Here is a 15,595-nt window from a genome sequence, read left to right on the forward strand (position 1 = left end):
GTAACCTGCACAACATCCAAAAACTGCCGCAGAACACTAACAGCCGTACGAGAACTAATGCCGACGTAGACCCAGATAATATATCTTGAATATGCATCAATAGCAGCATAGATCTCAATCCCATAAGGGGCAAGTTTCAGGTAGCCATCAATTAACCATATATAATTAGGCCCTGGAACAATATATGCTCCTCTATGCCGCTGCAAATCATGCAAACGTCTTTGAACCGACGCAGGATTAAGCGTACGATAGATTGAAAAGAGGCGATCCCTAAGGGAAAAAAAATTAATTTTCGGAATCTAATATTCGTACGAAGAGCTTACCGAGCAACCATAAACCCTTGGCTTCGCATATGACGATAAAGCAATTCTTTTCCATAGCCTTCAATTTGGCCTTTTTCAATCTGTTTTTGCAGTTCTTCCATAACATTCTCAACCTGTTGCTGTAAAATCATAGGATTCTTCGTACGACGGTAAAGCCCAAGGTAATGACGGATGTATTTAAGTGTCCGAGGCTTTATATCCCACCCTTCAAGATTTAGTACACGGAGAAGTTCCTTTTCTTCAAGACCTACTTGAAAAAAGAGAACCTTTATCCGTGAATGAAGAACTGTTTCAGACCTTAACGTACGATGCTTTTTATCAACTCCCCAAGTCTTTAAACGGCCATAGATTGTACTCGCTTGAACATCAATTCCATATTGAGCTTCAAGGTATTTCGCAATATCTTTATAAGACTTCTTATTCTTATATAGACTAGTAATCTCAGCTTTATAAGGCTCTAATTCAATAGAAGGACGAGGCATCTTGTAATTGATATAAAGAAACAATTACTCTCAGTTAGATGTTATTATTTTCTTTTATCTTCACCGCTACTTTATTACTATTAGTTAGAGCGGTACAGAAAGCGGTAAAGGGACTTCGGCTAAAAAATTAGTTTTTAAACTTTTGTCCTAATGGCTTGCCGTAGGGTATTGGGTACCGATTCATACATCGTTTTATAGCCCTCTTCAAGCTTAGTCACTTCTCCACTTTTCTTGATACAACAGTCCAACCACGTTCCGTATTTTGATGAAAAAGACTGCGATTTTCGTGTGAAAAATTTTTTTTTTTCGTGTTCCCACGCTCCCGAGCTCGGGCTGCCGAGACCAACCACCAACGCAGTTCCTCTTTTCTGCCTCCCACTGCCGCCACCTCCCACCTCCGACAACACCAACCACCAATATACTGCGACTTTCGAACGGTCCCTGCGGAACACCCTATCTAGGAAAGGAAAGCTCTATAAGTCTATACTTATACCTACTCCTGCACCTACTAGGGGGTTCAAGGAACTTCTAGATAAGCCCTTTACTGTTACATGTGGTTGAAATCTTGATACCCCTGTAATACTTCTGGGCCACTACTAGTTATTCCCTAGGCCTCTACCGGTATAACACCATCACTGTCCTGGAGAAGGATAAGAGGTGGGGACCTAGCTGCCCTGCACACCACAGCAGTTATTCTAGCCTGGTATTCTGCAAAAACAATAAAAACCTTGCCCTTAGTTTACCACTTCTCTTTAAAAAGTGGTGAGATTTTTTCCTGCGTTTTACTCCACCAAAAACAGGAAGCTTGGACTGCCTTGTAGAATTCTCTAGTAGGAAGCCTAAGTTCACCTGAAAGACAAGACTGTGAGCTGTATCCCCAGTACTAGTATACTACTCCTAGGGATACCGTTCTGGAGCTGGTTAGCCCAGAGAGGTATAGGAAAACTAGTATTGGAGCATGTCGCAGGCTACGCCTGTATATTGCTCGGCTTCGCCCTCGCCACAATCGGCGCAGTTGATTGGTCCGCATACCTGGGGTCGTATGAGAACGCACACTTCCTCCCTCTTTATTTCTTCTTCCTTCCTTCAGCGATTCCTCTAGACGTGCGGCAAAACCGCGGTTTTGGGTATCATAGTCAAAACCACAACCGCAGATTTGCGGTTTAACCACGGTTAGCCATGGATAACCGCAAGAAAACCGCACTAGCATAGCTCTCGCTTCTTTAACCAATTCTAGCATATCAGGTGACACTTATGCAGCTTACATACTCTTGTTTTTAATTTGAAGATGCACCTGTTCGTGAGGCCTTGGTCACTATCTTCAGGAAATCGACCCTCTTCACCAATCGATTCAGTGGCAGTTACAAGGGATTATTATATTTTGCTGGGTTCACTTTTTTCGGACAATTACTGAAGCAGTTGGGAGCAATGACAAAAGTTCAGGTGTATGGAGTCGAATGGCCAGCTTAATTGATTGCAAATCTGAAGATGATTATGATCAGTTGTGCAATTTATTGATTGGTAAGTACTTTATAAACACTTACAAAGTAGTTACTGACTGCTTAGAACATGAAAATGAAAAGGTCCAGGCATGGGCGGCCCATAAAAAGACTCCTGTTCTTAAAGCTGGGCTTAACAAAAATTGCTCGAATATCCCAGTATTTATTTATGATTCTATTCGGAATCATACCAATTCAGCTGAACAGTCTCACCATAAAGCCAACGCAGCAGGAAGGCGATTAACGTTAACAGCAGCAATCCAAAAGTAAGTACTTCGTAACTGCTTAACAAGTACTTAAAAAGTAGTTGCTAAATTTTTTTTAGTTCTGCAAAGCTTGATAAACAAGATATTCTGCAATATATAAATCGTACGAACTTTAATATTCATCATTCATATCGAACATCAAACATGGAGACAAACTGTTTAAGACATGTGGCTCGCGAAGGTAAATATATATATATATATATATATATGTATACATATATTATTCTATTTTTAACTAACTATAAACTACTTAAATATAATTAGAGTCTAGAAAACGCCGCTATTCATCATCAACCCATTTGTCTTCAGGGTCGGAACCTGAATTAATACCAAATAGGTCTCAATCGCAACCCAGGGTATCAGGCGCCAGCCGGTAAGTTTTACTCTTTAAGTGCTTTCGAAGTAGTTATTAAGTACTTTATAATCAGTTCAATATCTTCTTCGTCGCAGAGTCTTCGTCGAATTTCTTCACAGAATATATTAAATTCTGAACAACAGTGACAGAACTTCGATCTTCGAGAGCGAGAGCTTCAATTAAAGGAAAAAGAAGAGCGCGTACGAGAAAAGCAGCTTTAAAATAAGGAAAAAGAAGAGCACATACGAGAGAAACAACTTCAAAACGAGGAAAAAGAGCTGGAGCTTATGGAAAGGCGCGCAAGATTACAAAATATAAGCCTTGAGATGTTGTAAACAGCTATGAAGTAGTTAGACAGTGAATGAGAGGGAAATGGTAGAACTCCGAAGGAGTAGGTCAAGGAGGCAATCTTAGGCAGTTCAGAAGTTGTGGGCCCCGAGCCCACAAGTTCCTGGCAGGAGAAAAGACAACATGCCCTTTACGCAACTGCGTCCCGCGGTCTGTGAGAAGGTTGTTGATTGTCTATTACCTCTTCGTATGAGGACTTAAGATAATAGCTATCCATACAAATGTCACGTGCTAATCCCCCGAATTCCTCCACTACAACAGTAGTAAATAACTGGTTTACAAGTACTTAATCATTTTCCTGTTGAGGTGGTGGGTAATGGAGGATGTCATGTATTGAAAAGCTTAGATGCCGTGTAATATAAACCATGAGCGGTAATGGGCATGTGCACTGCTGTCAGAATATATGGGATATTGGTATGGAGGTGAGAATTGAGTATATTCAGAAGGATGTTCTGCCCAACCCCTCTATGAGGAGTGTTGGGTATATATATTCACATGATGTCCCAATATGGACTAGCTTTATTCTGACAACTGCTAGGCATATCACATGACCAGTTTCGGGGCGCCCGACCGCTTGAACAAGGGCGGCTCACCTGTAACCTGGGGGAGAATCGAAGTCATTGACTATAATGCCAAGAAATTATCGATGACAAGCCTGTTTCAACCCGTGGGCGGTTTTATATATAATCTTGACCTGACCCAAACCCAACGGGCTGGGTTGAAAAACCTCAAAAACCCGGCCCAACCCGCGGGCCTAACAAGTCTACTGTCTACATCTGACTTTTCGGATATAGTGACACTTTTGCGTCTACTATCTTATCCAACTCACTGGCTGATCTACTGGCCAAGTTGATTCGTTACAGCATTGTCATAAACCATAGTAGTAGACATAGTAGTGCAGAAAAGTGGACCACAATCTTCAATTCTGATTGTACAACTTAAAATATAAGAAAACATTCAACATTTGCCCCTGCATTTGCATAGAAGACATGGGGAAAACCTAGCAAGAAATACTAGGAAAAAAACCCATGCCGAGGCGAACAAATAGTTAAACCAATAGTTCCAGTAACAATAACGCATTGACAACCAAATAAAAGTCTTAGTTGTTTATTAAGTTAGTATACACACGACCTAATAAGGTGGACTTACAGTGTTGAACTACCACTGCTGCTTTGCAGCAATACCAATAATCATAGTTTAGTCATCCGACAAAATAAGATAATGGTTAGCATAAAAGCCATTAAAAACAAAGAAATAATAATAGGAAGGAGGTGGATACTATACTGTTAAAAATACCTTGAGTCCACTAGACCGCACTATAACGGTTGCACGTTGTTACTAATATTTCAAGTTAGTAACAGTGATATGCTTTTAATATTCAAGTCTAATTAATTTTAGTTGTCCTGACTTACCAGAGCATTATGGTCATAGGGCTAACTATTATCAGTTTCATGGCAGAATTATAGGACTTGACCAAGGCCACTTACAGCCTTTATTGTGTTTAGCCCAGGACATGTATATTAACATATAGGGGCAGAGTTTATATTATACTGGGGACCCCTTACCACCTGTGGGAGTTAGTCATCTTGTAGCTAGCATATTCTATTCAGCTCATAATCAGATATACTTACCATCTGTGTTATGCCCCCTGGAGTAAGTAAACTAATTTTATATTTATTATACTGGTTGGTGAATAGCACTACTTACCTATATTATAATAAATTAAGCATATATAAAACTCTTTTATAATCCTATATATTATTGTATGCCTTACTTACCTGTGTCTACACCCAGTCACATATTACAAGTGAGTGTCACCGTAGTGCCAGTGCAAATAAGTTAAAGGATAACTCACAGGCTGTACAGTTAGTTTGTGTTTGTTAGCATTACTATTCTGCTATATATTGTATTCAGCAAGACTTGCCCGCTGTATCCCACCACGAAGGTATATGTTAGTAACACACTTAGCTCCGGGATTATTTATTTAGATTTCCTACCGTCTATAACATAGTTGGTAGTTAGCGGCCTGTTCTGGTATTATCTGGGAAATATCACTTACAGTCTATGTGCAGATAAGTCATCACAAATAAGTATTATCCTTGCCTTTTTATAAAGAGCATCACATACACACTAAGTCAATCCAACCAATTCTTGGTAAGTATATTATTACTGCAATATTAATTAAGACTTAATAGTAATGCATACAGTCTGTCTCACTCTCCTTGCATTAGTATTGATTAATAAATCATGATTATATTAGAAGACTGTTCTAAAGCCCACTTACCACCTGTAAAACAAGCTCTGGTCAGTTCCTACTATATACTCTTGTAATTAAAATAGTTAAATCCACTTACTCCCTATATTTTGTTAACAAGGTACGGGCGAGTCACACTATTTAAGGTGTATGCCTAATTCAGCTATACTTACACACTATATTAAGGAGATAGTAGTTAGCAATAGTTAAACATTAGCAGATTTTTAGGAAACTTACTCCCTTTACCCCATCCCAACAAGGGTTAAATTAGCAATACTTCAGCTATCTGTGGCTATTCGACACAGAAATACTTACAGCCTGCATAGCGGAATTAGTTATAAGTGCAAGCCAAGATAGTTTATTTTACTTACAGACTGCATTCCCACCCCAGCAACCAGATTACTTAGCAAATACTTTTATAGCTAGAAGAAATATATTTAATATGCTTACCTCCTATATCCCATATAGCCCGCATTGTTTGGTTAACAGCTGCCTTAATTCTGAAAAGCAAGGTGTGGTTAACCTACCACCTATATTTTTATATAACCGTCACTTAGCGGGATCTCTCTCCTATTATTATTAACAGCATGTTACTTACCAGCTGTGCAAAAACCCCCATGGCAATTAGCGATGCTGGTTATTATAGTATTTAACTAATCCGGCTTACACACTATATCCCATCGAGTTAATATAATATACTGGGCCATCAACGCCTCGGGGTAAGAGTAACTTGCATTCTGTATCCAAAAGTGGGATTCCACACACTGTTCTTAGCTAACAATTCTTTTTTAAACTAATAGATAATTAGTGGGAGATACGTACATACTATATCCCTTACAAGAGCTATTATTAACTAATCATAACTCTCTTTATATATAGCAAGGGGGTGCTTACACACTGTATTGTAGTTATTGCTCGCAGGTCAGGCACTGCTTCCTATAATACTCAGGTTTGGGTGTAATTCTTACGTTCTGTGGCACACAGCAGCAGATTAGTAACGTCTATTAATCGCAGTATAGTAACAGGGGACATTTACCGCCTATATTCCAAACCAACAGTATTTAGCAACAATATCCATATTTAAGGTAATCTTGTGGAATTTACATACAGGCTATGTTACGTGCCGAAGTTAATAAACTGTCCAGTTTCTAGGAAACACCCAACAGAGCTACTTACTATCTATTATTCCCCCCCCGAATACATTAGCAGGCTATGCCATTGTGGTATACATATTTTATACTAGTTAAGTATTTGCTTTGAAAAACATACTTCCTAAATCCAGTCCAATAATCTTGGGTCAGTAACTGTCCATATAATTCCTTAGGTGGAGCCATCTTACAAGCTATTTTATTAGTTAGTTTGCAAACAGCAGCAGCTAACCCATATAGGTTATATCCTTATCTGAGTGGCTTACACTCTATTTCTCCGTTAACCATTATATATTAGCGCCATTCTTCAGTAGATAATTCTTCACCTACTTTCTATATCCATAATACCATGTTTATATTAGCAGCCTTATAAACACACCTTCCTTTGTAGCCGGAGCTACTTACAATCCTGTTTTCCAGCTATATATTAATTAGCATGTGCATGCTTCCCTAATTAAACATTATAATTAAAACTGTTCTACTTACACTCTATGTCCCATAATAACAGAATTTAGCAACCCTTAGCTATAAACTTTGAATTCTAAGAGCCACATACAGCCTGCAGAAAGTTTGACAAACAAGGGTTAGATATAACAAGTTCCACTTAGTATCGCACCACTTACAAGATTGGTTTCACTATCTATATGTCTGTTAGTGATTTATTTCCACTAACACCAAACCCACGTGGCTTCCTATAGTTAAATATTGTGGTTAAAATCATTAACTTACTCTCTATATCCCAATAAACATAGAAAGTTTAGCAACGTTTATCAACTCGGATTTCAACAGTCACATACGGGCTATGGTAAGTTCAAAAATGGTCAGATATAACTAGTTCCAGTTAATAGCTAAATCCACTCACAATCTATATTCCACCCAACCAGCATTTATAAGCCACAAATTTAGTTTAACAGCAATTTTATCGTAGTCACATACAGCCTATATTCAATGTAGTCAGCTCCTGCCAGCAGCTTTTTTTATTATTTTTTAGTAATAAAAAGAACTACATTCTATTTTTGCCCATAAAGTTAATATCAGCTGGGTTTTAGCCCAGTGGGTTATAGTGACTGACCGTCTATATGCAAAGAATATATGTGTTAAAAGCTATTAGCACAACAAACTAATAAATTAATTCCACTTACAATCTCGGCATTAATCTAGATATATAATCAGTATTACTTATAAAATATTTTATATAGTGCCGCCTACCGCCTGAGACATCCAAACAAGGTAGGTTAGTAATTTTATACTTTCACAGGTTTAACCAATATAACTTACACTCTATACCATATAAAAAACACATTAGTAAGGCTTAACCTTAAGTTTTAGTATTTGCAGTCACATACAGTCTGTGTTATATTATTAAAATCAGCCAACACAGGTTAGATGTTTATAATTCTCAAAGTTTATAAAGCAGAGCCACATACAATCTAAGGCCATGCCATCCACCCAGGTTATAGTGCCCTTAATATATGTATATATATTTTCACATACAGGCTATATACCAACCAACATAGACAAGTAAATATAAGTTGGTATATAATTTTATTTAGAGCAACATACAGGCTATATCTCATTTAAGTCACTATTTTATTAACAATTAACATTAGAGGGGTATAATACTTACAGCCTATCTCCCAATTACTTAGTAATATTAAATCATTCTCTTACTTTATAATGCCACTCACAAGCTATACCCCATCCCACCCCTGGTATTAGTAAAACTGCTAGCTGGTAGCTGTGTTATAAGAACCACTTACATTCTATATCCCATTCCACCAGGCCTAGTATTAGTAAAACCTATAAGCTTATAGTCTTAAAGTATAAATAACTTACTCCCTATATCCCATCCCAATTCATTATTAGTAAAAGATTATAGTTCGTTATCAGAATCACTTACGTGCTATACCCATGCCACCCCTGGTATTAGTAATATGTATAGTTCTGCCATCAGGACACTTACAAGCTAATCCCATGCCACTCTGGTATTAGTAAATATATATAGTTTCCATCAGAATCACTTACAGTCTATGTCCCATCCCACCCCTAGCATTAGTAGAATATATATAGTTCTGCCATCAGAATCACGTACAGACTATGTCCCATCCAACCTCTGGTATTAGTAATATGTATAGTTCTGCCATCAGGATCACTTACAAGCTATATCCCATCCCACCTCTGGTATTAGTAAATATATATAGTTCTGCCATCAGAATCACTTACAGTCTATGTCTCATCCCACCCCTAGCATTAGTAGAATATATATAGTTCTGCCATCAGAATCACGTACAGACTATGTCCCATGCCACCTCTGGTATTAGTAAATTTATATAATTGTGCCATCAGAACCACTTACTTCCTATGTCCCATCCCACCCCTGGTATTAGTAGAATATATATAGTTCTGCCATCAGAACCTTACCTATATCCCATCCCACCTTGTATTAGTAAATATTATAGTTCTGCCACAGAATCACTTACCTATATCCCATCCCCCCTGTATTAGTAAATATATATAGTTCTGCCATCAGAATCACTTACAACCTATATCCCATCCCACCTCTGGTATTAGTAATATATATATAGTTCTGCCATCAGAATCACTTACAACCTATATCCCATCCCACCCCTGATATTAGTCGAATATATATACTTCTGCCAACAGAATCACTTACTCCCTATATCCCATCCCACCTCTGGTATTAGTCGAATATATATGGTTCTGCCATTAGGACCGCTTACATACTATATCCCATCCCACCTCTGGTATTAGTAAATATATATAGTTCTGCCATCAGAATCACTTACAGTCTATATCCCATCCCACCCTGGTATTAGTAGAATATATATAGTTCTGCCATCGGAACCACTTACTCCCTATATGCCATCCCACCCCTGATATTAGTCGAATATATATACTTCTGCCAACAGAATCACTTACAACCTATATCCCATCCCACCCCTGATATTAGTCGAATATATATACTTCTGCCAAAAGAAGAATCACTTACAGACTATATCCCATGCCACCGCTGGTATTAGTGGAATATATATAGTTCTGCCATTAGAATCACTTACAGTCTATATCCCATCCCACCCTGGTATTAGTAGAATATATATAGTTCTGCCATGAGAATCACTTACAGACTATATCCCATCCCACCCTGGTATTAGTAAATATATATAGTTCTGCCATCGGAACCACTTACTCCCTATATGCCATCCCACCCCTGGTATTAGTAAATATTTATAGTTCTGCCATGATAATCACTTACAGACTATATCCCATCCCACCTCTGGTATTAGTAAAATATACATAGTTCTGCCATGAGAATTACTTACTTCCTATATCCCATCCCACCTCTGGTATTAGTAAAATATACATAGTTCTGCCATCAGAACCACTTACAGACTATGTCCCATCCCGCCTCTGGTATTAGCAAATATATATAGTTCTCCCATCAGAACCACTTACAAACTATATCCCATCCCACCACTGGCATTAGTAAATATATATAGTTGTGCCATCGGAATCACTTACAAACTATATCCCATCCCACCTCTGGTATTAGTAAATATATATAGTTCTGCCATGAGAATCACTTACAAGCTATATCCCACCCCACCTTTCGTATTAGTAAATATATATATAGATCTACCATCAGAACCACTTACTCCCTGTAACCCATCCCACCTTTCGTATTAGTAAATATTTATAGTCCTGCCACAGAATCACTTACAGACTATATCCCATCCCACCCCTGATATTAGTAGAATATATAGACTTCTGGTATGAGAACCACTTACGGTCTATATCCCATCCCACCTCTGGTATTAGTAAATATATATAGTTGTGCCATCAGAATCACTTACAAACTATATCCCATCCCGCCTCTGGCATTAGTAAATATATATAGCTGTGCCATCAGAATCACTTACTCCCTATATCCCATCCCACCGCTGGTATTAGTCGAATATATATGGTTCTGCCATTAGAACCGCTTACAAACTATATCCCATGCCACCTCTGGTATTTGAGTAAATATATATAGTTCTGCCATCAGAATCACTTACAGTCTATATCCCATCCCGCCTCTGGTATTAGTAAATATATATAGTTCTGCCATCAGAATCACTTACAGACTATATCTCATGCCACCTCTGGTATTAGTAAATATATATAGTTGTGCTATCAGAATCACTTACAACCTATGTCCCATCCCACCTCTGGTATTAGTAAATATATATAGTTCTGCCATCAGAATCACTTACAGTCTATATCCCATCCCACCCCTGATATTAGTGGAATATATATATTCTGCCAAGAATCACTTACCTATATCCCATCCCCCTGGTATTAGTAATATATATAGTTCTGCCATAGAATCACTTACAGCTATATCCCATCCACCCTGGTATTAGTAAATATATATAGTTCTGCCATCAGAATCACTTACATACTATGTTCCATCCCGCCCCTCGTATTAGTAAATATATATAGTTGTGCCATCAGAATCCACTTACAACCTATATTCCATCCCGCCCCTCGTATTAGTAAATATATATAGTTCTGTCATCAGAATCACTTACAACCTATATCCCATCCCACCCCCAGTATTAGTAAATATATATAGTTCTGCCATCAGAATCACTTACAGGCTGTATCTCATCCATTTATATATTAGCGAAATTCTAAGCTTATAGTTGTGTTATAGGAATCACTTACATACTATATCCCATCCCACCACTGGTATTAGTAAAACTCTAAGCTTATAGTAAAAGGATCACTACTTCCTATACACCACCAACCAGTAGTTTTTAGTAGGTATTAGAGTGTTAAAAATTATTTGGAGGACAAAGGAGGCAAACCTGAGCTGTACAGGTTGGTGCTGATCTTCAGCAAGAGCCATAGCACCTGTGGTTAGAAGGTAGTACAAGTACTGGGGTCTCATGTTAAATAATCAATTTGTGAGTGTGGAAACTAATCCTTTTGCTGAATTCACACGTTAATCGTTGGCAGATAAAAAGGCGGACTGTTGGCAATCGAGTAGATAGTGCTGGAAAAACCGGACCTGCGAAATCACCGATATAAATCTTCAAAGTTGACCTAATAAGTGACGTAGCCAGGTAGTAATTCTGAATGCGGTTCATAGCTGGTGTAATCATATGTTTCCGGGCAGCCGGCCATTCCCGGATTACGTCAGGATTCAAATCCATCCATCCTCCCATCCCACAGGTTGCAGGTCGGATAGGCATTCGGAATGGCTCGGGCGATCCAAAAATTTGCTTGGCAGTCACATGACAGTCATCTGACCCACAACCTGTGTTGGAGTTAGAGATGTGAAAAAAATTTCAAATTTCGAAATTTCAGGCCAAAATTGAAATTTTTGAAAACTTTTTATTTTTCGGAAAGATTTTTAATCACGTGATTAATATTTATCAAAATATTTCTGTAAAGGGCTGAAGCCCTGTAGTTTACTCGGACCTTTCAGACCTCGTGTTTTCTTCTTTCGTGCGTCACGTGTTGGTATTTCCACCACGTGACTCCCTCTCCATTTTTCTTCTGTTTCGGAATCGCCTCAGTATTGCCTTCCTTTTCCCTCTTCGACGATTCCTCTTGTATCTATCCTATTTATAGGTTATATAGCGGTCTAGCCCGTGACAATTTCCCCAGACAGATCGAGGGCCGATGGGCCAAAGGTGCCAACAGGGCCAAAAGGGACAGTAGGGACAATAGGGACAGTAGGGACATTGGCCCGAGAGGTTAAATAGGCTCCAGCCCTTTACACTCCAAAGGAGTAGGTCAAGGAGACACTCTTAAACAGTTCGGAAGTTGTGGGCCCTGAGCCCACAACTTCCTAGAAGGAGAGAAGACAACATTCCCTTTACGCAACTGCGCCCGAGGTCTGCAAGAAGGTTGTTGATTGTCTATTTCCTCTTTGAACAAGGACTTAAGATAATAGTTATCCATACGACTGTCACATACCAATCCCCTAGTTCCTCCACTACAATATCTTGCCACTAACTTAATAAAAGAAGCGGAGTAACAGGAGTAGGGCTAGTATCTAGGCTGACCGTTGGGAAGGGAAATTCCCATGGGAAATCGGGATGGGATTCCCTCCCAAAAAAATCGGGACGATTTTTTGAAATTTTTGGGAAAGGGTCCAAAGGGAATATCCCGTCCCGTGCCAAGATCGGGAAGGGATTATTTCGGGACATTAAAAATTTAGGAGGGAAATTCCCATATTCTTATTTCTAAAGGCATTCCCATCCCATGGGACTCCCCTGACACAAACGGGACCAGAACTTTTAAGTATATGGGAATGGGAATATCCCATCCCGAATCCCATATAATGGGAATCCCTTCCCGAAAGTCTTGGCAAGGGAAGGGAAACTTCTGGGATTCTACCTTTACTGTTACTAAAGTCTGTTACCTTGTTTCTAATGTACACAATACCCATGTATTGATCCTCCATATATTCAGTGAGTAGTGAGGCATGAAATATAAACTAAAGTAACAGAAGTTCGTAACAGTATTCACATAAAATATAAACACCATAGAACTGTCCCACCGATCTGTCACCTACTAGCCTTGTCCCTATGCACCGTCGCTTTACTCACTCTCGCCCTGCTCACTCTCACCCTCTCACTGTCGCCTTGCCCACCTTCGCTCTGCTCACCGTCGCCCTGCTCTCCAAATTCCGTTGATGAATTAGAGCTTGACTCTAAGTCTGATTCTGATTTATCAAGGTCCATTTCACCCTCGAATTCGGGATCCTCGTCTGAATTAATATCAGAATCATGCACCATAATATAACTGGGTTCGTAACAAAATTGAGTAGCAGTATCGTCCTGATAAGAGCTATTATGTCTCGTATTCTGTTCGGTAGTATTCTGGTAAGCAAGAGCACGGCGACGACTGTCCTCCTCAAGTTGCAAAATCTGAGATGTAGTCAATGGTCGTGGGGGCATACGACCTTCATGACCACTATAGCAGCATCTCGAAGGAAAAGCGCAGTGTCATGTAATCTGTATTAATATGTTTGATTGCTTCCCTTTTCTTTGTAGTAAGTTTTTTGGGGCATTAGAAGGGCCCTGAGGTTGCAAGCCAACCATCTGTGAAGACTGTGAAGATTCCTGGATAATCTTGAGAACAAGACGCATGTCTTCAACCATAAGACTTGCATGTTTTCCATGACGTGTAAGTTTATTTGAACCTATTAAATATTAGTAGTCTATACTGTTACTAGAAACTGTTACTTACAGGCAAACAAATGAGTTATGCTTATTTCAGTAACTTCCTGCAGAGCATCAATTACCTGGGGTTCACACGAAACTCGGGGTGATTTTCTTCACAGCTTCACGGACAAGGCGTCCAAATGTAGATTTGGGAATAAAAAGCCAGTTTGGTTTGCATAGTGACGAATTTCCCGCTCAGACTCTAAAGCGGTTATTAGTAAAATATGTTACTAAATAGATTAGTTAATACTTACTAGGAAGGATCTCGTTGGAAAGGTCTGGGACAGGCGCTGGTTCAATAGAGGTATAATCATCCACAGTACGACCATTCTCCTCAAGAACCCATTCAGCCGCGCGAACATGCCATGCTTTGTACTGTTCAATAAAAGCCTCGTTTAAATCATCGTTATCCTTTTCAAAGGCTAAAACTGTTACTATATTTCGTTACTAAAGAGAGCCAAGCTTCCCTTACCTTGAACACGTGGAGTACGCTTGGGCTTTTTGAAGCAGTTTTTCCAGCAGTCTGACCTGGTAATCTCTTCCCACCAGTATTCCTTCTACCTTTTGGTGGCATTTTGTCAAGAAAATCACTGGTAACAGACCAATGTAACAAGAAAATGCAAGAAAGAGGTGAAAAGATATGAAGAAAGGAGACAACAACGGAAGGCAAGAAGAGTAAAATAAAAGAATGTATCAGTAGTAAAAGGAGGTAAGAAAGATTAAATAAGTAAACAAAACCTCATTTATTCACTAAGTCCTAGGCAACCAATTTTTTTTTTCTCTTTATCTCCTTTGTTTCTTTACTTACCTTATATTCTCTTCCTAGCCTTGTCCTCTATTACTCTTAGCATCTAATTTCTTTATTTTCCAGCCTGCAGTTTAACCACCCTCTCTTTATATTTGTTACCAAGCGCTGTTACCACCAGTTCTCAATGCCTCGCAAAATATCTACTGTTGAACGAGTGGTGAAGGCAAGGAACCGTCGTCAAGCAAAGACTGGCCCTGAGAAGGAGTTGCAGAAAAGACATGATGCTGACCGCAAAGCGAAATTCGACTGTCTTAAAAAGCTCAAGGAAACTGGAATCTGGTATGTAGTAACGGCTTTTAGTAACAACCATGGAGCCTAAGAAATATATAGGAAATCAGCACCTGAGTCACTGAAACAACAGCTTGAGGATAATGCCCTTGCGCAGTTATGGCAAGAGAGGTTTAATGCTAAGAGGTCCAAAGAGTGGTATGAAAAGCAGCTTCAGCTCCAGGAGGCTCAGAAAGAAGCAGCAATAGCTGCAAAAGAACATGAAGCAGCTCGCAAGATTTTGGCTGAGATCTCCTCTAAGCCAGCTACTATAACCACCCCAAAAGTAATAATCTTTGGTAACAGATTAAGAAAAGATACTTACATTAATTAGGATTCTATTCTTTCATGCTGGAGGCATCGCCAGTCCTGCCTGGTTAATTCTCTTGAAGAACGAGTTTTAAGACACGGTCGCGATGAACTGAAATTAATTGGCGCTTCTAGTAAGGCCTTGGATCAAGAACTTAATAATTTCTATAACCAGAAATCCCCAATTGAACCAATTTGGGAGGGTGATGATGAATTTTCTGGTAGTGAAGTTGAGGTATCTGGGGGGGAAGAAAGTGAGGACTCGGAAGAATTTGAGGACAAGTATGTCACGGCGTGA

At 39.1% G+C, this 15,595-nt stretch overlaps 3 protein-coding genes across 3 annotated transcripts; 2 read left to right on the forward strand and 1 right to left on the reverse strand.

Annotated features, from left to right (window-relative positions):
* Positions 1-3,638: 3,638 nt before the first annotated feature.
* On the forward strand, positions 3,639-4,126 carry ATNIH1004_011836 (uncharacterized protein; the record flags this gene model as incomplete). Its single annotated transcript, XM_033576398.1, has 2 exons — positions 3,639-3,695; positions 3,812-4,126. The coding sequence occupies 2 exons, from the start codon at positions 3,639-3,641 to the stop codon at positions 4,124-4,126; spliced, it is 372 nt and encodes a 123-aa protein (XP_033421062.1).
* Positions 4,127-13,257: 9,131 nt separating this feature from the next.
* Positions 13,258-14,487, reverse strand: ATNIH1004_011837 (uncharacterized protein; the record flags this gene model as incomplete). The annotated part of the gene is made up of 7 exons (XM_033576399.1): positions 13,258-13,260; positions 13,317-13,616; positions 13,788-13,891; positions 13,939-13,975; positions 14,039-14,115; positions 14,168-14,324; positions 14,386-14,487. The coding sequence occupies 7 exons, from the start codon at positions 14,485-14,487 to the stop codon at positions 13,258-13,260; spliced, it is 780 nt and encodes a 259-aa protein (XP_033421063.1).
* Positions 14,488-14,845: 358 nt separating this feature from the next.
* Positions 14,846-15,595, forward strand: ATNIH1004_011838 (uncharacterized protein; the record flags this gene model as incomplete). The annotated part of the gene is made up of 3 exons (XM_033576400.1): positions 14,846-15,000; positions 15,052-15,147; positions 15,433-15,595. 3 exons carry the CDS (start codon positions 14,846-14,848, stop codon positions 15,593-15,595), a joined length of 414 nt encoding a protein of 137 aa, XP_033421064.1.

The sequence above is a fragment of the Aspergillus tanneri genome, assembly GCF_003426965.1.
Source record: "Aspergillus tanneri strain NIH1004 chromosome Unknown AapTan_9_pilon_pilon_pilon, whole genome shotgun sequence".
In the NCBI taxonomy this organism is placed as follows: Eukaryota; Fungi; Ascomycota; class Eurotiomycetes; order Eurotiales; family Aspergillaceae; genus Aspergillus; species Aspergillus tanneri.